General features: G+C 41.3%; 1 protein-coding gene across 1 annotated transcript; it reads right to left on the bottom strand.

The window, feature by feature from the left end:
* Nucleotides 1–14,612: 14,612 nt before the first annotated feature.
* On the bottom strand, nt 14,613–19,808 carry LOC109752877 (calmodulin-binding protein 60 G). Its single transcript, XM_020311789.4, has 15 exons — nt 19,586–19,808; nt 19,436–19,493; nt 19,115–19,257; nt 18,543–18,594; nt 18,401–18,453; nt 17,783–18,258; nt 16,911–17,071; nt 16,491–16,691; nt 16,267–16,408; nt 16,065–16,193; nt 15,781–15,914; nt 15,586–15,697; nt 15,388–15,482; nt 15,156–15,219; nt 14,613–14,920 (listed from the first exon to the last, which is right to left on the bottom strand). Exons 1-15 carry the CDS (start codon nt 19,684–19,686, stop codon nt 14,862–14,864), a joined length of 1,980 nt encoding a protein of 659 aa, XP_020167378.1. The 5' UTR covers nt 19,687–19,808; the 3' UTR covers nt 14,613–14,861.
* Between the last annotated feature and the right edge of the window lie 1,370 nt (nt 19,809–21,178).

Here is a 21,178-nt window from a genome sequence, read left to right as displayed (position 1 = left end):
TCAGAGTCTTGACTTAATTTCTTTTCACACTGTAAAATATTAATTATATGTTGTACAATAGTAGTACTATGAATACTATGTACTCAAGTTTATTAAAGCGAAAACAGGAAAGGAGAGTAGAGTCCAGGGCATGTTCAGCTCCATCTATCAAGGGAAATGTATACGAGGCAACAGATTACGTGTTCTGCTAGATGACATAGTACAAGATTCTTGGTGTGTTTTGATGTTTCTTGCATGTGGAGCTGGAGGTAGAGATGAGGATTGAGGATTAAGCATAAACGCAAATGGAGCCTATTGTACAACAATACAAAGCTTATTCTGGTGCCCCATGTCACTGTTGCCTTATCTTGTCGACGCCATCGAGTATGGGCTTATTCTGGTGCCCCATGTCACTGTCCTCATCGTAGCAAGTGTACCTAAAATCTTTTGACTCCTGATTTGATGGCGGTGACGGTGGGAGTAGATTGTGTAGATTACTTTTTCTGGGCTACTAGAATATATATGAAGAGGCACCAAGGTTGAAATCAATTAGGGCTGCACTAACAATATGTCATGAATCTGGCAAGAAAAAGTTGATCTTAGTTCTTTCTTATGGACATATGAGAACTTCAGGTTTTAACTATATTATTGTTTGTATTAATTCTTTCTGAGTAAGGAATGGGTAGAAATTGATATAATACAGCACTAGTAGAAAACAGGGCTTTGGTTCGGGCCTGGCCAGCCCATTAGTCCCGGTTCAGTCACAAACCGGGACCCATGGGGGCATACGTCCCGGTTCGTGAGCCCAGTGGGCCGGCCGGGGCCTCGTGGGCATTGGTCTCGGTTCGTCTGGACCCATTTGTCCCTATATATAGGCCAGCTCTTTCATTGCATGTATATATAATTATCCTCACTATATTATGCAGATTGAAGATCGCTGAATTGAAGAAAAGACAAATCGGTGATATTGGGTTCATTAACACAAATCTCATAGATGCATATACGGTTGAATTTAAGGCCAGAGAGACCGAGGCCAACTTGCTACGATCGTTGGTAATAAATGAAAACAAAGATATAATACTCTTTTCTTACAACTTCAAGTGAGTGTTACTGTCTTGTGCATATTCAGTTTCCCTTATTAGTCCAGGTTATAATAATGTAATTAATGAGTTATGCATGCGTGCGCAGGTTCCACTATATTCTCCTAGAGATTAAGATTGAGCAGGGACTAGTAACCGTCTTAGACTCGAGACGAAAAGATCCCCAGGAGTATGCGGACATGACTAAAATGCTCGAGAAGTAAGTTAAATCGATCATTATCGCACCATATCGGCAACTTTGTTCATTTCCTGATATCAAGTAATTGTTTTCTTTGTCTGGCAGGGTTTGAACAAAATTCACCTCAAAAGCTCCGGGACTGCCGAAGAAGCTATAATTTAAACAGCCGAAAGTAAGTACTACTAGCATGTTCCGCGCATCTCCTAGTGATTCAAGCGCTAGTTTCATCAATACCATTATAGCATGCTTGCTTATCAGTTTGATTGACATCTATTTCTTGTAAAGTGGTTGTGGCAGGAAGCCGGGAATAATTACTGTGGATACTACGTTTGCGAGTCCATCCGCCACACGACCTGTGAGCGGGGCAACTCTAACAAACAATATGAAGTGCGTAAGCAATAATATTCACAATTTTATTTTATTACCATCATTTGCGTTGATTTTCATTTATTCATATATATGTATTGACCCCCTTCTTCAAATTAGATGTTTTGGATGCGGGATGAACTCCTACCACCAAATCGCATGTGAGCAATTCAAGAGGAATTGGCGGCATTCTTTCTTGACCACGTGATCGATAAAGACGGAGAATACCATGTGGATCCTGAGTTCATATATAATTAGGGGATTATATTGTAAGAGATCTTATATTGTATATATGTAGCCAGTAGCGTCGGATAGATATACGAAAACTTGTTGTTCGACCAATCTCTCGGAGAAGGAGAGGTCGATATCACTTCTCTCTGTATGCATATGTTCATGACGATCTTCTGTTTCCTTCATTTGCTTACTAGCTAGCGTGTCGAGTCCTCTCTATACGTATAGTACGTAGCGCCGACCAAGCACGGAGATAAGAGAGTACACTTCTCTCTATTAATTAGCTAGCTAACACAATATATGAAACACCTAAATTAACCCCCCCAAAACCCCTAAACCACCCCCTTTCAAAAAAAAACTCAGCTCCTGCCAGCTGCTGACGCGTGGACGCCTATTGGTCCCGGTTGGTGCCACCAACCGGGACCAAAGGGCCTCCTGCCTGGGCTCGCCGCACCGGCCACGTGGAGGCCCATCTATCCCGGTTCGTGTAAGAACCGGGACTAAAGGCCAAGGGCTTTAGTAACGACCCTTTGAACCGGGACAGATGGGCCTTACGAACCGGGACAAATTGCCCTTTTTCTACTAGTGCAGGTTTGATTAACTTTATTGTAGTTTTATCAACATCTATAGGAGTTTGTTACCTTTTTGTTTTTTATTAACAATTAACATGTGGGTATTATATGCATTGTTGACTTTGCTGAACATTTTTTAAACAAAATTTATGACTGTTCGGTTACTGATGAATGTCTACATCTTATAATTAATGACCCTTATATTGCCATCTAGCTTTCAGGTTGGAACAGTGTTTATGGTGATAGTTTTCGACTTGTGGGTTTCAAGTTGTTCCCCATCAGGTATGCGAAGCAAAAACTAATTTGCGGGTCCTGTATCCAAAGGACCCTCACCACCACTACTATTTTTCTGAAACAAGGCAAAAGATTTTCCTTTTTCATTGATTAAGAGAGGTGTTTTAACAAGGACCCGTGAAGTGGGGAGAAGAGAGCCTACTCTCGCAGTATTACATTACACAAGTGTCGAGCGCCCGCAAGTGCCCAAACTCCGGCCTCCTCTTTAATCCTAGAGGTAACCATGGTCATAGCGGCAGAGGTACTCCTAAAGATTCTAGGATTGCGCTCATTCCTAAGTTCCCAGGAAACAAGCATGAGCAAGGAGGCCAAGGCCTTCCTTGAGGGGCCCCTTTCCAGGGTAGTCTTGAACCACCAGTCCCTAACCAAGACCTCGTGCCGCCAACCGGTGGTGATGCAATTGTTGAGACCAACCCACGATGCCGCAACCGCCCAAACACGTTGGGAGAATGTGCATTGGAATAGAAGGTGGGGAGCAGTTTAATTTACTTGCTTGCATAATGGACAAAGGCCACCGTTGGGCCATCCCCGACAATGTAGTCGGTCAGCCGTCCACACCCTGTTTTGGATAATCAGCCACGCGGAAAATTTGCATTTTGGAGGTGCCCAAGCCTCCTATGGTGGCCTTCAAATTGTGCCATGTATGCTGAAGAAGCCGAGTACTCGCCGCTAGACAGAGGCGGAGCCAGGATTTCTCAAAGCCTAGGGCTAAAACTAAGTAACTATACCACACATACCAGTGCATGTTAGGTGTATATCACAAATTCACTTTTTTGCTGGAATCACAAATTCACTTAAAAAATGATATATGAATTCATTTTTACCACAAGAGGAAATTTAATAAAATAAATAGTTTAACAATGATGATGTTGGTATTGTTCAATGAAGGCTGGCTGGATGTTGCTTCAAAAAAAAAAGTTGTACGTGTCATATTATCTTGGATTTCTATCTTTTTTGCTTTTAACAAATAACCGAAAAAATTGACTAAAGTAATATGAGTACAATTTAACCATCTTGGATCTAGCAAAAAGATAGATGATACACCAAAGTAGAAATTACCAGTCTAGCCGGCTGTGGAGACGGAGAAGAACGAGATGTTGCCGGTTGTGGAGATGGAAAAGACCAGAAGGTTGGACTTGGAGGGGGCTGCTCCGACGAAGCGACAAGGCCATGCGCAGGTCTGCCGAGCCATCGAGGGGAAACGCCTGGGTCGGCGCATGGAACAAGGCAACTATGTTTTGTCCGATCGATCGAATCGTCGGGCGATTGATTCCTTTGGAATCGCAACTGACCAACGATCAAACTTGGGCTTGTTTTTATTTCTTGGCAAAAACGTTATTAGTGGGAAACGTGGGCGTGGCTTCCTTCTGCTTGGCGATGCATAGCTAGCTGGGCTGCGAGCCTGAGAAGGTACATGGGCTGAGCGGCTGAGGCCTGGGGCTGGGCCTTTTAAAATCAAAAAATCCGAAATTTTGCTTCTGGATCTAATAGCACTAGTTGGGCCACGTCTGGGGCTAGCCCAGTTGCCATAGGCCCAATTCCGCCCCTGCCGCTAGAAGTGAGCTTCCACAAGATGGTGTCGCGGGCTCCCATGGCTAGGTTGACCGCAGCCAGCTTTCCCCATAGGTGAGCGAACTCCTGGATGTGCGTCAATGAAAGACCATGTTGAGTGTCAATTTGGCTTACCCAAAAATTGTTCAGGAGAGCTTCACTGTGCTAATATTTTTCTTGGAGTTGTCAAAGATTTCGGGTGTAATATCTTGAGGCCTGATATCATCAAGCCAAGACAGTGGCGGCAGACGCGAAAATGTCTTTGTCGTTGTCAGTACATGGCATCCCACTGCCTAACCAAGGCTTGGGAGGGTCGACCCATTCTTAGCAAAGCCAACAAAGGTGAAGGGCGATGACAAACTTGTCGAGATTGAGCACACCTAGGCCACCAAAAATCTTGGGCTGCACACCAGGTCCCAATTGACTTTATATTTCCCAGTGGTGACCTTGTCACAGCCAGCCCATATGTAGGCGCGTCCCAAGCTATCATTTTTCTTTCTGACTTCAGCCGGTAGCTCAAGAGGCGTGAGATGGTAAATTCAATGTCCATGAGCACCGCTTTAACCAAAACAATATGACCGGGGGTGGCAACATGCCTAGCCGCCCAAGGCCGGAGCTTGTCAGCAATCTTGTCCTCTAGGAATTGGAAGTGGATCCTCTTTAGCCTCCTAAATGAGAGGGGTAGCCCCAAGTATCTCAATCGGAAGCCGAAGCGAACAGCCGGAAAGTCATGCAGGACGCCATCTAGATCAATGCCCTCGCAGCGAATGGGCGCAACAAGAATGTTGGCGTAGTTGGCGAAACAAGTGTTGAGGCCATGAATTGGATATCAGTTTTAATGGGCACAACGAAGATGGCAGCATCATCCGCATACAAGGACGCACGGACCGGTATCCCACTAAGTGGATGAAGTTTCCCTTGGGTCGTGGCTTCGGCAAGGATGTGGTGTGGAGGGTCGATAGCCAGGACAAAGAGAAGCGGTGAAAGTGGATCCCTTGATCGAAGGCCTCGACCATGTCTAATATCGTCACTAGCAATTCCGTTAAGAAACACACGAGAGGATGACGTGGAGAGGAGAGCCGAGACCGAGTCACGAAAGTGGCTTGGGAAGCCGTGATGACAGAGCAAGCCCATCAAATAGCCCCATCCAACCGAGTCGAAGGCCTTCTTGATATCAAGCTTGAATAGTAGGGTAGGAGATTTATTGCGGTGGAAGCATCGGGCTAGATTTCGGATATACATGAAGTTGTCATGGATACTCCTCTTTTTGATGAAAGCGCTTTGCGCATTGGAGACTAGATTGGTCATGTGAGGAGCTAGAGGAGTGGCCATCATCTTCCCCACAATGGTTTATATGGGTAGGACAACCTTCTTCATGGAGTAGACACCGAGTGCTCGGATACCTTGACCATCTGCCCATCTCCTTTGGATATATCTCCCTTCCCACCATGGTGCCCCTGCTGCTAGAGTATGGTCACAACTGCAATAGTGGCCACCACTCCATCCGTGCAGCCACTTGAGAGCAGCACATCTTAGCCATTGTTCCCCATCTACTGTAGATATGGCAGGGCACACTTCTTATTGTCGAATGTGGATATGCTAATTTGCCATGCATTGAGTTTTCATTAGAGCTATGGATTTTCCTTCATAGGCTGATAAGAGCAACTTAAATTAACAAGTTGGCAACCTTTGAATATGTAGACCAGAATAAGGAGCGAGCCAACAAATCTCTATATTCAGCATGCATATATCCAATTTCCTCCTATACACTTCAAGTTTTGTTTATGTTTTCGTGATACTATTTTTGCCTTTCCCCTTTTTGTCTGCTTTTTTCATTGTACAACAATTATGTAATGAAACTTACATGAATATAGATGCTACAATCTCATCACTCATCGGTACACTGATGCTGCTCGCAGCTTAACAACATTATTTACACTCATGGGACTTCTAGGATCAATGATGTATGCTTCAACATTACACTGTGAGTGCCTACTGGCAACCAAGATTTTCAGCCTCTACATGTTTTTTGATACTTTTGACCAGATGCCCTTTATAGTTTGACCGGATGGTGTTTTTTTTGGCTAAAGCGTCTTGTTATGTAACTAAAAATATGATGAAGTTTCTGTTGAGGGCAGAACCAAGAAGCAAAGAAGAAAGGTTGCAAGAGAAGAACTCACATAAGAAATTCTCTATTATTTTAAGGCTCTTGTACTGTGTTTATATCCTGAATTCTCGAAGAGGATCCTGTACTACTATGTATATTATTCTATTATAACAAGTTATGCCCATTATTTTGAATCATTTCCCTGTCGTTCAGAATGAATTTCATTTCACTTGATGAAGACTTTTTTTCTATAATTGTAGGTATCATAGGTGAATGTTCTTAGTGCAAACCCACCACCTACGTCATCCATAATGACCAGAACAATAGAATTGGAGTAGTTATTCATGTCTTTGTTTTAGTTTGATTTTCTATGCTATACATTGCAATTATTTTTCTTTGTTTCTTGCAGTCACAAATTAAAGAGTTACTTTTGTTGTCTGAAAACATGGTTCAAGCGATACATATCATTTGTGGCTCATCTATGCCTTTCAAGCGAGCGATTAATAACATATCCTATATATCAACATGCAATTAATTTCATCTCCAATGTTAATGTGCATTGCATGTACGCATTTACTAAGTCAAATGATGTTAGATTCAACACGAGATCTATACATGTGAAATTTAACATGCGTTATGTTTATATACTCCCTCCGTCCCAAAATGAGTGTCCCCACTAAAAACACTTATTTTGGGACGGAGGGAGTATAACTCTATCAAAATATTTTAAATGCCCGTGGCAACGCATGAGCATTCTATACATTGTTAAATTGCTATTTTGTTATCACTATACATTACAAGTGAAGTGGACTTCAATTATTATGCAATTGTTACCGTGTAATATTGTCTCTACCTGTGACTATTTCAGAAGCCCGTGGCAACGCACGGGCATTCTACGTACTTGTGGGTCATCAAATGCCGTCTTTTGTGTTGTTTCTTCTGGTGCGCCTCCTGATGATTTCTTCTTTTTTTTTCATTTTCATTCCCATGTTCACACGTGATTTCTTCCCTTTTTAGCCCATTTTCCAATGGAAACTCATCAAAGAGAGGATTTGTGAAATCATTTGCATTCATTAGTCATTAGTAGCAATATCAGAGCAGATATCTTGATTTAAATGAAATATCTTGGTTTAAACTAAGGGTGAATGAGTATAAAAATATCACTCATCATTTGCCCATGCCTAATCAAAGAAGACCATAAGCGCATAAGATCATAAAGTACACACTATTATTGTCCTTTTTGGAATAAAACCACTAATGATTAGGTGACGAAAATTTGTATTTCAGATATTATTACGAATGCAGTGAAATTAAATGTTGGGTAGTGAAATCCCTCAATTCAGTCTTCAGAGTTCTTATAAAACTTGACTGATTAATAGGGTTGTATTCAGGAAGACAAATACAGAATTTTAAGAAATAAGATGTTTGCATCGCGGCAAAATTAAAAAATACCAAAAAAATTTGCTGCTTAGCCACCATTTCCATTTTGAACATAGAAGACAATTATCTCTTACGATTAACTCTTTGTGTACAAACTGCAGTTTATCCATCTATAGAGGTATCCTTTGAACTAGAAGACAATTTATCTAACAATTGGAACGGTAGTAAACTTTGTAAGTTCTGCAATAAGGAGGAGATTATTCAACATTTTTTTCCTTCATTATAGTTGCGTCATTGCCTGTTTTACGGTACAAATAGCATTTTATTTAACCCCTCTGTAAGTAATCTCTCATATGTTTGACAAATAATTGGAGGGGATTTTTGCTAGGGTTAACACATTATGTTGGTAATTTTGTGTATGTCTTAACAATCCTATTTTTGATTAAATAAAAGAACTTCTAATCCTTTGTAGGTTAGATTTTTGTCTATGGGTTAGTTTTGTTGTTGGTCCATGTTGCTTGCATCAAAGCACCACCAGAACATGGTTGCACGGAGTACCCTGCTGGAGAGATTTAGTGGAATAATTACTTCCAGCATGGATGGTGAGTGTGTTAGTTCCTTGTAGCTTTTGTTTTGTTTTATTAATTTTAATGACATCTCAAACTTTGTAACAATGGGATGTCTACATATCTAGTTGACTAGGTGTTAGAGAGTTTCATGTACTATCTTATGACTTGCATGCAACTTCGCAACATATAGGGATGGCACCCGCAGGGTTTGGGTACGGGTGGAGGAACCCATACCCTTACCCATCCCATTTAAGCTTACCCACCACTCGTACCCATACCCGCTAGTGGGTATTTTTCCCCATACCGTCGCCCGACAGGGTTATTGGGTATCCGCGGGTAGAAATATCCACGGTTGCGTAACATCAATTTGAGCAACACATAATCATAAACAACAGCATATAATCATAATTTATAAACAATACCGCATAATAACATCAATACATACTTATAAACAACAACACATCATATACACCAACACATTCTATAAACATCAGCACTTTCTTGTACACAATAACACATCAACATATCAACACATAGTATAGTAAAAAAACATATCAACACATAGTCATAAATAGTAGCACATAGTCATACATTTGAAGTTCACAAACTCACAACAAAGGGTAGATATAAAGTTTCTGTGCTTCTTAGATTTTATAAGGGTACATGGGTATGCGGGTATGGGTTATTTATCTCATATACGTACCCTCTCTATCCGTTGGGTTTGAGATTTCTCTATTTTACATACCCATGGGTAACTTTTTGTCCCATACCCTTACCCTAATAGGGTTTTTACCCGCAGGGTACGTGGGTGATGGGTACCCATTACCATCCCTAGCAACATAGTATGTGCATCTTTATAGAGGTACATATGTATAACTGCCTTCCATCGTGAGGGGCACAAGAAACAACCAATTGCCATCTACGCCCCTGGGTAATCTCATGACATTAATTCTAGGTGCCACCTCCACCTCATGAAAATTTAATGTCGTCTTCTCCCTTTGTATGCATCCTATATACGAGTCTCCTTCTCCCTTCTACATCTCCATCTATCTCTTACTCCATTTCTCATTTACTCGGCTACCATGTCTCTATGCGAGAAGAGCGTGTTGGAAGGAGTCAAAATAGATCACTTTCCATATCCAATCGGTTAAGCCCTACACTAAGGCCTAGACCATGTCATGCATCCTCGATTTATTACATTGATTCCCCTTGGGAATGAGTGGCATCAGGAAGAGATACATGGAGCATGCCCTTACCACATCAATGTGTCATGTGGGATCAACCAGGTTTCTTGTATGTAGTTGAACGGATAGGATACTCCATAGCACAAAGAAGAACCACACAATTATAAACCTAGTATAGGAAATCGATCGTGTGTCCAGTGTCACTATTCCGATCATTGGTTGGGTTACATCCCTCTCCTGTCTTGTCCGGCGATCGTGTGTCCAGTGTCACTATTCCAATCATTGGTTGGGTTACATCCCTCTCCTGTCTTGTCCGGCGGGGAGACTGCACCCTGCAGGAACACCTACATGTAGCTAGTCTCCTATATTGCAGGAACACTTATCGGCCAACGTCTTGTAGATATGCATTCTTCCTAGAAATTTGTTCAATCATTTTGTTTTTATACTTGAATTATATAATTAAGCTAGTGTGGCTAGATTGTAAGACCTGAGTTTCCTTCACTAGCCCAAATAAAAAAGGTTGAAGTAATTGTCTCTTCATGCAAAAAGGTAATAACTTTGAGAAATGTCTGAACCAAAGCAGAGGAAGAATGTTCAGCGAACTGAAATGGACTGGTAAAAAATTGAAGTCTACAACAAATTGAACATCATCAATTTTGTGAAATTTTGTGAGCGTCAACGGCTAATCACGGAAGCCAATGAGCGCATATAATAGTGTATAAGATTCTTTATTGTCCTTTTGGAATATAACTTGGAATGATCGGGTAATGAAAAATCCATATTTTCAAATATTATTACTAATCCAATGTACCAAATATTGATTAATGTAATCCCACAACTCATAGTTTTCGACTTACAAAATTCGAGTTGGATGGTTACAGCAGGATGTTTTTGCGGATATTATCAAGAATTTGTGAAAGGCACTCCATAGGTGGAATGAAAATTCAGAGATGGAATTCTAAAATTCGCACCACACGACAATTCCAAATTGGAAGGGTGAAACATTTCAGCGGGGTATACGAAAAAGAAAAGCAGCACCTCACAACTATCATCTACAACCTCGATAAAATCACAGAGACTCACACACTATCCACCCAAGAGATTGATGTGAAAAACTCAATCCAACGAGAAATAACATGTCTTGGGTGAGAGGATGATCAAGAGGCACGAGAGATCCAAAGCCCAGTTCATCTTAGAAAGGCCTCTCGTAGCGGTCCAAGCGCAAGCGCCTTGAATATGCTGACGAAGATCGTAAATTTCTCAAAAGCAAGGTCCCCTCACCTCACAAATGGCAAGATGAAAGCAGGAGGCGAGGAGACTAGGTAAATCTCCAACCACCACCCTTCTCTCTCAAACTCTAGCCAACTCATTCATATCTGCGGGCTATATACAAGACCTCGTTGGTTGATGTCCTCGTCCCTTCACGCCTGGCCTAGAGGTTGTCTAGAGGAGTAGAAGCTAAACCAGCCTCGTGACCCGAAAGCCCTGCTTAGTTTTTCTTTTAGCGAAGAGCCCTACTTAGCTTGGTCCATGACTCAAGCGCTTTCATTAGAGTGGCCCAGGTGTTGCTCAAAAGAAAATAGCGTGGCCCAGATGCTAGGAATCGGTCGCTTGGGAAAAACCTGGCAACACATCCTACTTTAATCAGCTTGATTTTCACGGTAAACCTTTTTCTGACCAGGTACCCAACCAAACAAGGTAATCCTTATTTGATGCTCTTTGCATTAAATTGCCAACAATTTACACATAACGATTATCTCGGGCTGGCAAAATTAGCGCGGTTTTGGGAAGGTTTGTGTCAGTTTTTTCCTCGGTTTTAGGAAGGTTCTCTTTTGGTTTTCCTTTTTTCTTTCTTTTCTTGTTTTCTCTACCAGTTTTTACCACTTATCTTTTTTTTACTTTATCTCATGTTTGTCCTTTTCTTTTTTCATTCCTTCTATTTTTTCCTTTTTTTATCCTTAAAAATATAAAAAATAAATTTTTAAAAAAATCCCAAATATTTCAAATGTTCACTTTAATAAAAAGGGCTCAATTTGTTTTAAGAAAAAATGCATTTCGATTTAAAAAACAAAACATATATTTTTTAATTCACAAGAGCTGTGAAAAATGTTTGCAATTTTTAAAAGACCAACAGAAATACCAAAGGGACATGAAAAAATGAAGATAAATTTAAAAAAAAACCACTGAAATTGTTGGATGTAGTATCGCAAATAACGCTCGCAAAAATCGGTCGGCGCCCGTTTCGCCGCCAATTTGTTGTAGTTAGCGTCAAATAGGGGCTCCCACCCAAAAAAGAAACACCCATGCCTAGCCAGGCACAAAACTGCTACTCCCTCCGTCCGGAAATACTTCTAGTACATCCGTTTGAGCGAAGTATTTCTGGATAGAGGTAATACTTTTCAGGTGAGAATGATTTTTGCCAGGTATGAAGTCACGATGTGGACCAACAAGGTCCACAATACATGAGTTCTCTTATAAGTGGTTTGAAAAATTAATAAGATACAAGTGGATGAAGTAGTTGTCCCTTCTCTCACACAACAAAAAGTTTTCGGGCTGGCCCAATTAGCGTTAGCTCGGTTTTTGGTTTTGGGAAGGCTTGAGTCAGGTTTTTGTTGGTTTTAGGAAGGTTCACTTCTGGTTTTTCTTTCTTTTCTTGTTTCCTCTACCCGCTTTTACCGGTTATATCTTTCTGTTGTTTTTTAAATTTATCTCATGTTTGTCCTTTTCTTTTTTCATTCCTATTCTTTTTTTCCTTTTTTCTTTCCTTAAAAGTGTTCAAAATATTTTTTAAATGTTCCCAAATATTTAAAACCTTCACTTTTATAAACAAATCTGATATTTTTTATGAAAAATTCATTTAGATTTTTTTAGAAAGACAATTGTTTAAAAGATGATGTGAACATGTCTAAAAAACATATATTTTATAATTCACAAAAGTTGTAAAAAATGTTCACAATTTTTCAAAAACCAGCAGAAATACCAAAGTGACACGAAAAGACGAAGATAAATTAGAAAACCCACTGAATCTAGTAGATGTAGTATCGCAAATAACGCTTGCCAAAATGGGCCGGCCCATGCAGCTCACGTTGTCCGTTTCGCCGCCAATTTGCTGTAGTTAGCATCAAATAGGGGCTCCCACCCAAGAAAAACCATGCCTAGCCAGGAACAAAACTGCTACTCCCTCCGTCCGGAAATACTTCTAGTACATCCGTTTGAGCGAAGTATTTCTGGACAGAGGTAATACTTTTCAGGTGAGAATGATTTTTGCCAGGTATGAAGTCACGATGTGGACCAACAAGGTCCACAATACATGAGTTCTCTTATAAGTGGTTTGAAAAATTAATAAGATACAACTGGATGAAGTAGTTGTCCCTTGTCTCACACAACAAAAAGTTATATGTATCTCAGTAAAGTTTTCGGGCTGGCCCAATTAGCGTTAGCTCAGTTTTTGGTTTTGGGAAGGCTTAAGTCAGGTTTTTTGTTGGTTTTAGGAAGGTTCACTTCTGGTTTTTCTTTCTTTTCTTGTTTCCTCTACCCGCTTTTACCGGTTATATTTTTCTGTTGTTTTTTAAATTTATCTCATGTTTGTCCTTTTCTTTTTTCATTCCTATTATTTTTTCCTTTTTTCTTTCCTTAAAAGTGTTCAAAATATTTTTAAAATGTTCCCAAATATTTAAAACCTTCACTTTTATAGAAAATCTGATATTTTTATGAAAAATCCATTTCTATTTTTTTAGAAACACAATTGTTTAAAAGATGATGTGAACATGTCTAAAAAAACATATATTTTTTAATTCACAAGAGTTGTAAAAAATGTTCACAATTTTTCAAAAACCAACAGAAATACCAAAGTGACACGAAAAAACGAAGATAAATTAAAAAAAAAACCCACTGAAACTGTTAGATGTAGTATCGCAAATAACGCTTGCCAAAATGGGCCGGCCCATGCAGCTCACGTTGTCCGTTTCGCCACCAATTTGCTGTAGTTAGCGTCAAATAGGGGCTCCCACCCAAAAAAGAAAAACCCATGCCTAGCCAGGCACAAAACTGCTACTCCCTCCGTCCGGAAATACTTCTAGTACATCCATTTGAGCGAAGTATTTCTGGACAGAGGTAATACTTTTCAGGTGAGAATGATTTTTGCCAGGTATGAAGTCACGATGTGGACCAACAAGGTCCACAATACATGAGTTCTCTTATAAGTGGTTTGAAAAATTAATAAGATACAACTGATGAAGTAGTTGTCCCTTCTCTCACACAACTAAAAGTTATATGTATCTTAGTAAAGTTTTCGGACCGATGTCAAATCATTTTTTTGAACAAACAGTACTAAGGCAAACACTCATAAAGGCGCAAGACATAGGGCAGTCAGAAGCGGGAACCAAGCAAAGTAAGGATCAATGGACCGATGAAGCAGAGGATGCTGTTCGGCCAATGTCTGACGAAACAGAAGATGTTCAAAGCAGTTAAAGAGACAGGCGAAGGCGGGAGACCAATTAACGCGGTCTGGAGTTGTTGGGTGTGGGCCCAGTGGTCAGTGGGTGGGGTGGCGCTGTTATAAGCCATAGCCGTGTATGATCACTATTCATCGAAGAAGAAAATGAACATCTGAATCCATCCCCTCTGTCCGTTCTTCTTCTTCCCCAAGTTCTCTTCTCCTACCCCTGCTCTTGTTGTTGAAATCCCCAATTCACTGCTACATCTAACCCAATCATACGTTAGGTCGTAACAGATTGCCATCCTCTCGCCGCTATCAGGTTGAAGCGTCTACTTCTGGGATCTTGAGGAAGCACTCCAATAGCTTCAGCCCAGGACATTGTGTGATCGATATCTCCGCGTGGTTGTTACATACATCATGGCTCAACTAATTAATGTACTATCTTGTGTTAATAGGATTGTCCAGAAATGGAACTTGTGTTTAAGAAACAAACTGAAATCTTGTAGAACTAATGTAATCTCTCTTCTGCTGTCAGTATTTTACTACCATGTTCAAAATGTTGAGAACAATTTCATAATTCAGAGCATACTATCGACTGAATGTGTGAAGATACCCAGGAAAAACTCAACTTGCAAAAAGATGGATTAACAGGATTACACCAACTTCTGCAATACGAATATTTGCTCTTGGAATTCAATGCAAGCCAGATACTGTCTTTTTCTAAAAGGTTGCTCTTTAAGAATAGTACAAGACTAATGTCTACTGCAACAGGAGCAAATTTAGCATATATGGAGCAATCTGAAAAATATGTGTTGCTATTTACAAATTATTCATATCTACAACCAAATTTTTAGTTACACTGAATACTTGACTATGGTAGAGGACAGCCTGTTGCAGTTGCTTCATGTTTAGTCAGTGGTCGCCACCATCATGTTCATAACCATGAAATTGGCTGTCGGAATTCGGCAGTTCTGCGGCATGGAACAAAAGGAAGATCTTAGATTCCCACCTAATTTTAACTTTTAAGGAGCCAGCATTTCAATAATTTGGTAGTCATCAGTTATTCTGTAGGTATAAACACTAATTTGCTATCATCTTCTCTTAGTCTGGAAGTCAGAAAGAATTCTGACTGAAAATAACTTTTGTGGCGGTTTAACTGTCAACAGAAGTTATATCACAACAGAAGGTAACTTAAATATCACATACCGCTGTTAACTTGTGCAAAATCCTGGGCTGCCAGACGTGCTTGTAGTTCTAGCCATACCTGGAACTGCAAGAACAAATTTCATCATCACATAGAGAAGGGCAAAAACAACTTCCATAATATAATTCGTGATGATGAGGCTGGGGCTATCCCCTTTTCCAAAAAAATAAATAACTCGTGATGGTATGTTATGTTCTTAAGAATAATTCCCATGACATATTGAAGAAAACATACTTCAATCGGAGTTAACCCACTGAGCATGTCAGTCTGCACATGGTTAGGTGAAGAGGTTCCCAAACTAACTCCATCTGAGGAAGTCCCAGCAACACCTTCAGCACCCAACATTGCATAATGGAGAAGTGATTTGAGTATTGATGATCAAGCACACTGCATATACTGTGAAATTAGAAAAACTGGGTGTAGCAAGCAGACCTGCTACAGGATAAGAAGTAACAGGAGCATCGGTTGTCGAGAGGCTGAAGTGTCCATTCTGTTGGCCAGTTAGACTTGCAGCTGTGAATGTGATCTGGTCATCCTCTGGAACCTACCATCCAGGAAACATTTCAGGTTATCAATGGAAAAATGTGGGATGGAATTGTTGATTATGCCATAGGTAACTTTACTTACTGGTACAGGAATGTGGGACGGAACAGTTGGCTCTGCTGAAAATGATCCCTGTCCCTGATCATTTATGAAATTTCCCTGGGGCAGATAGTAAGGAGTTCCGCTCTGTGACGTACAAGGATCGTGCTGGCCAAGTCCTACAGCAAGTTGATCCCCAAAACTATCAGAATCAATACTAATAATAACTTCCTATGATGCTCGTTTCAAAAATAATTTTCTTGCGACGAAGCAGGAATTATAGTATGGAGGATGCGTGATACAAAATTATGCAGGTGTTTAGTATTGACCTTGATGCACACTCTGTTCATATGTGGGCTGTGAAAACGGCAGTGTTTCTTGGTTTGAAGGACCAGCGTCGTTGTTTGACAGGACTGCCGCCTGTGAGTACCCATTCAATGGACGTCGATCACCAAATTCTGCAATACGTCGAATTTAGAGAAACATGTAGCGTAATGGAACAAAATATTAAAATTTGTCATGTCGTTGTACCTTGAACCGAAGGACCCACATCATGGGGCACTGCACGGACTGGGCGGCCATTGATCATGAAGTAATCAGGGGTAAGATGCCCTGAGCTTTCGCGCTCGTCAAACTTCTTATATGCAGAATTTTTCCAGTTCTTCACTTTATGCTGTAACATAATACATGAAGGTATTTCAGTGACTATCAACTGCCGAACTGTGATGGAAGTGGAACAGTGTTGGGTATAATACCTGCGGAAACTGATCGACGTCATTGGCACTGTACGGAACATAGTCATCATCAGTCATCTTACCAACGAGACCATATAAATCATTGAATACGATTTCACATTTATCCTCTGGAACCCAATAGGAATATATCTCATTCCCAGGAACACACGTGGTGGCATGATTAATCATGGTATTCCAAGCCCCCTTCTTCATGCCAGTAAGCTAATTGCCATAAATTGAGAGTTATCTTATCAGTTAATGAAATGCTACCAGATATTATAGTGCATATTAAAACATTTAGCAGTGCATGTCCAAATAAGTCCTAAGAGATGCTGGATATCTTATTTCGATCAGGGACAATGATTAACTAATAACTAATATCTATTGCAGGTAATTTGAAACCCTGAAGACTGTAGAAACATCATTATGACTGTATTTTACCTTTTGGAGACCGGATTCATCTCCATGATAATGACGCATCAAGTGCTTCACTGTACTGATCTTGTTTTCAACAAGGATAGCACAATGTTTTCCCTTTAGAGAAATTTTCTCCAAACAATGTACCGCTTCTTCTTTAGACGGAGGATAGCTCTTTTTATTTACTGAAAGTGAACAAAAATGTAGGATGTGTTAAAATAAGATTTCTAAGATGCAATTGCTTCATTCTGGCTATAATTGCATCTGATGATAATGGCACTGAGAAAAGGATTAATGTACATGGTAAACTACAAATCAATTTACCATGCTTAGTATTAATCTACGACCTAATAGACAACTCAAAATAACATCTATATTGACCAAAGAAAGGTAAAATCCCAAATCCAAGGTATGAAGTATAATTTTGTCAGATCCAAAGTACAGCTAGGCGGTTGGCCTTCGCCTAGCACCTAGGCGGTCATACAGTTTTGACTGTCAGTGTGTATTTAGGATATTATATGCATATAGACATTAATTTATGGAAATTTTGTGACAGAACAAGCCATTCCCTTCTAAAAGCAGAACATTTAGTGCTAAGACATCATATTTTCATATAAAATAATGTCACTCAGAAGGCCGTAAAAGTTAATGGAAGATATGATATGTGCTATAACATTTTTTAAACTTAAATTAGCCTGGCAGCCACTTAAAGGACGAGCGTGTTCTTCAGCTAACTATGAGAAACAATAAATGTTTCATTGAATGAGCAAAAAGTAAAAAAAAATAGAAGAACATGGAGGCCTCCATCACGAATGAGAATATTACAGTGTATTAAATTTCCAATGCAATATAGTTTTAAAAAATGGTGCTCATAATGGATAACTGGATATACTCACATTCGCTTCGGCGGTCTTTGACGACAAAAGGATCACTGATTGCTTCCTGAACTCTGGTAGTACGAACCTGCCTTTTCACTCGTGCTGTCAATCTTAACTTTTTCCCATGGGAGCTCTCTGGAAAATGGAAGGAACCAAGAGAGGCCTCGCCATTCATTAGATTAACAGTTGTCAACACTAACTCTTTCCCTTTGTGCATATATATCTGCTTGTTGAATTCCTCTGTGGTGAAGTCCTCCTGTCCTTGCTCAGTAAAGAAATCAGCATGGACTGCTAAAATCTCAATTTGCAATTTAGAAAGGCCGCCCTGCATGATTTGCCTATCATTTCCAAATATCGCTACCATGGCGTTTCGTCCATTCTGCCATTTTACTGGGCAACCAGTGAAAAGTGGATCGTCTGGTCTGTCAACATGGACAAAGCGCAGCTTGACTCTGGAGATGCCTCCAGTTTCAGGAAAACCTTCTGACATCTGCCTAATTTTTAAATAAGATGAGAGTGAGATAGTAACAAAAGGAAACTTCCCAGATTATGTAGAAAGCAAATACTTGAGTTGACAGTAAGTATCAAGACATAAATCAAAAACATGTACAATAAGAAAAATAAAATGGCAGATACCTAGGAGGCACATTGATGACATTAGGAAGCGAAGCTGCTTGTCGTCCCTGCATCTATGGCATGACATAGCAACATTGAGCTAGGATAAAGCGCAGGCACAGATATGCAAAATATATTACACGATGAAGATCCAGATTCTAACCTCTGTCTGTACTGTCGATCGAATCGTATCTTGTATGGATACCATCAAAGAACTGTTGGATACAAAGGAATACATAACACGAGATAAGATTAATTAATTAATTAAACCAAGGAAGCATCGAGCCATCACATCACATCCACAACATTCCAAAGTACTCCCCCCCGTCCCATAATATAAGATCTTATTACGCTCACAAATAAATAGATTCATAGAGACAATTTCCATATATTTAGGAAGAACAAATCCATGATTCATTTACTCACACTCCATGAATATAACTTGATAACCTGGACCTGAAATAGTACTATGCTTGTGAAGTTTTCCTTTGCAAAAAAATGAGCTGTCATGTTGCGAACAGCAATCTTGTCATCATCATAGAAAGAAAGACAAAAAGATGGATGTTTTTTTCTCATCACAGGATAAAACTGGCAGTTCCTAGAAAGCAAACCAGGACTTGAATTATTACTCCCTTAGTTTCGTAAAATAAAACGCGCCATTTCCTATATTTGAACATCTCAATTGTGGCATGGACACGTGACGTGTGCTTGCAAAACATAAATATGTGCAGGTACCTCTGAAACTGAAAAGAAGCAAGCTGCTCCGCCAACAATCTCTGGATTTTGCTGGGGAGGTCGAGGAGCAGCCTCTCCATGGAGCCAAGCTGCGCGACAAGCACCGTGAAGAGAATAAACAGTTTCATCAAATCCAGTTGCGCCTGTCGCACCGTGACAATTCAATCAGAACCCACCCACCGCCAAACTTGGTCAGTTATCGCTCGCCACAAATAGGAACCAAACACACAGACACACAGCGAGGAGGAGGAGACGACTGGGAAAACAAAATCGAAAGGCGGGGAGGGGAGTGGACCCGGGAGGCACGAGGAATGGCCTCACCTGGCGAACCATCTGGGCCAGCTGCTCGACGGTGACCGGGCTCGCCCTCCTCCTCTCCCTGCGGCGCAGATCCGCGCGAATGAAACCGGTGGGTTCAAATCAAGGAAGGTAGCCAGAGAAGGAGGCGAACGGCTAGGTGAGGGTACTCACAGCCACATCATGAGGAGCACCGTCCGGCGCAGCCGCTTCCTCGGGGACCGCGGCCCCTCCTGCTCCGGCAGCACGGTCTCCAGCGGCCGCTTGGGCGCCATCGTGCGCTTCCGCCCACCGAGCGCGAGGTTGGGGGCGGCGGAGCTGAGTGGCAGTCGGGTAGCGTGTGGGGAATGGCGATGGGTCGTCGGGGCGGGGGAGGAGCGCTGCCCTGTGGGTTCGGGGCTTTGGGAAGCGTACGTGCTGTACATATATATATACTGTATGTACAAGAAAAAAGCGGAGCGGAGTGGGAGCGAATCGGACGGGCACACGCGGCGCGGCCACCCACACCACTCTCGGCTCGCGTCGCTCGGCACCGCGTCGGATGGTGGTTGGTGTGGTGGTGTGGCTCCTTGGATTTGCCTGCGCTGCCTCCTTTCCTTTTCGACCATCACCAACGCGCTTCCCTTCCCGTGTTCGATCGCACTTTTTCTTTTTTTAGCATCAGCATCACCTCCGAGAGACTGAGCTGGCATATCATCTTGAGATTTACGAAGCCACCGTAGGCGCCTCGTCGTCGACGGGAACGTCTCCTCCCACTGAAAGCGCATCGCCGGAAATCCTGAAATAAATCCAAGAATAATGCGAGCACCAGGATTTGAACCCTGATGGGTTGGGGATACCACTGTTCACCTAACCATCTCAACCACAGGTTGGTTCGCTCGATCGCACTTTTTCAGTACTATTTCCTCTTTGGCTGATTTGGTGCTTATTCTTTTCACTTCAACTGACGTCCTGGCTTCTTTTGCCAAGAAAACTGACATTCTGACAACGACATTCACCCCTAAAGTTAGTAAAAAGTTGGGTCATCTATTTTGGAACCGAGGGAGTATCTACTAAAGAAGTTTGAGATGGTTGACATCAAGTTTTTTAAATATATTTTTCATAAATAAAAGGTTGTGTGTTTCAACTTTACATAAAATTAATAAAGTCAAAGCGATTGAACACTACATGGTGTAAGGAGAACGCCTAATTTCTCCTCTCATGTTATCTCTCTCTTCCTCCCTTCTCTTGAGAGTCCTCCCGATATCCCCGCCTCTTCTCCCCTCCAGCTTCGACGGCCTTGCTGGTCAGAGTGGCGGTGGGGGGAGTGGTAGTAGCACTAGGTTATGGTTTAGGATTTGCTTTGCCTTGGGGGCATATCAACGTCATGCTGGCGAAAGAAGTCAGTGGGATGGACTTTTCGTTCAGCCTTGTTAATCTGGCATGATGCAGGGAATGTTGCTGGATTTGGTGCTTCCTCTTTGACATCTTCTTCTAGTGCCTAGACCTCCGTTGCCAGAACTACGTATCAAACTTGGATATGTCTCCGACAAGCGACATGGGTGACTAGGGTGGTTTACTGGCCTCCGTAGGATCCTTTGGTTGTTTAAGAAGCCCCAGTCTTCAACCTCTATGTGGGAGGCTCTTTGCTCCTTTCCTCATGATGAGGTTTGGCCAGAGATGGTGGCTAATCATCTCTGGGGAGGTCGTTAGTGGATTTGGGGCCCAATAGTTGTCTTGTGTTTCTCTCTTTGGGTCTTGATGTAAAATGGGACGATTCCTTTGTAA

The sequence above is a fragment of the Aegilops tauschii genome, chromosome 5, assembly GCF_002575655.3.
Source record: "Aegilops tauschii subsp. strangulata cultivar AL8/78 chromosome 5, Aet v6.0, whole genome shotgun sequence".
Classification (NCBI taxonomy): domain Eukaryota; kingdom Viridiplantae; phylum Streptophyta; class Magnoliopsida; order Poales; family Poaceae; genus Aegilops; species Aegilops tauschii.
The sequence above is the reverse complement of the archived record's forward strand: the minus strand, read 5'-3'. Positions and strand labels throughout refer to the sequence as shown.

Bases quoted from the DNA above. Each gene is read 5' to 3' on its own strand.
- LOC109752877 (XM_020311789.4), bottom strand. From the start codon at position 19,686: ATGGCGCCCAAGCGGCCGCTGGAGACCGTGCTGCCGGAGCAGGAGGGG. The intron at 18,595-19,114 runs GTACCTGCACAT...TGTATCCAACAG, and splicing joins GCTTCTTTTCAGTTTCAGAG to TTCTTTGATGGTATCCATAC. The intron at 18,259-18,400 runs GTATCTGCCATT...TTTAAAAATTAG, and splicing joins GTCATCAATGTGCCTCCTAG to GCAGATGTCAGAAGGTTTTC.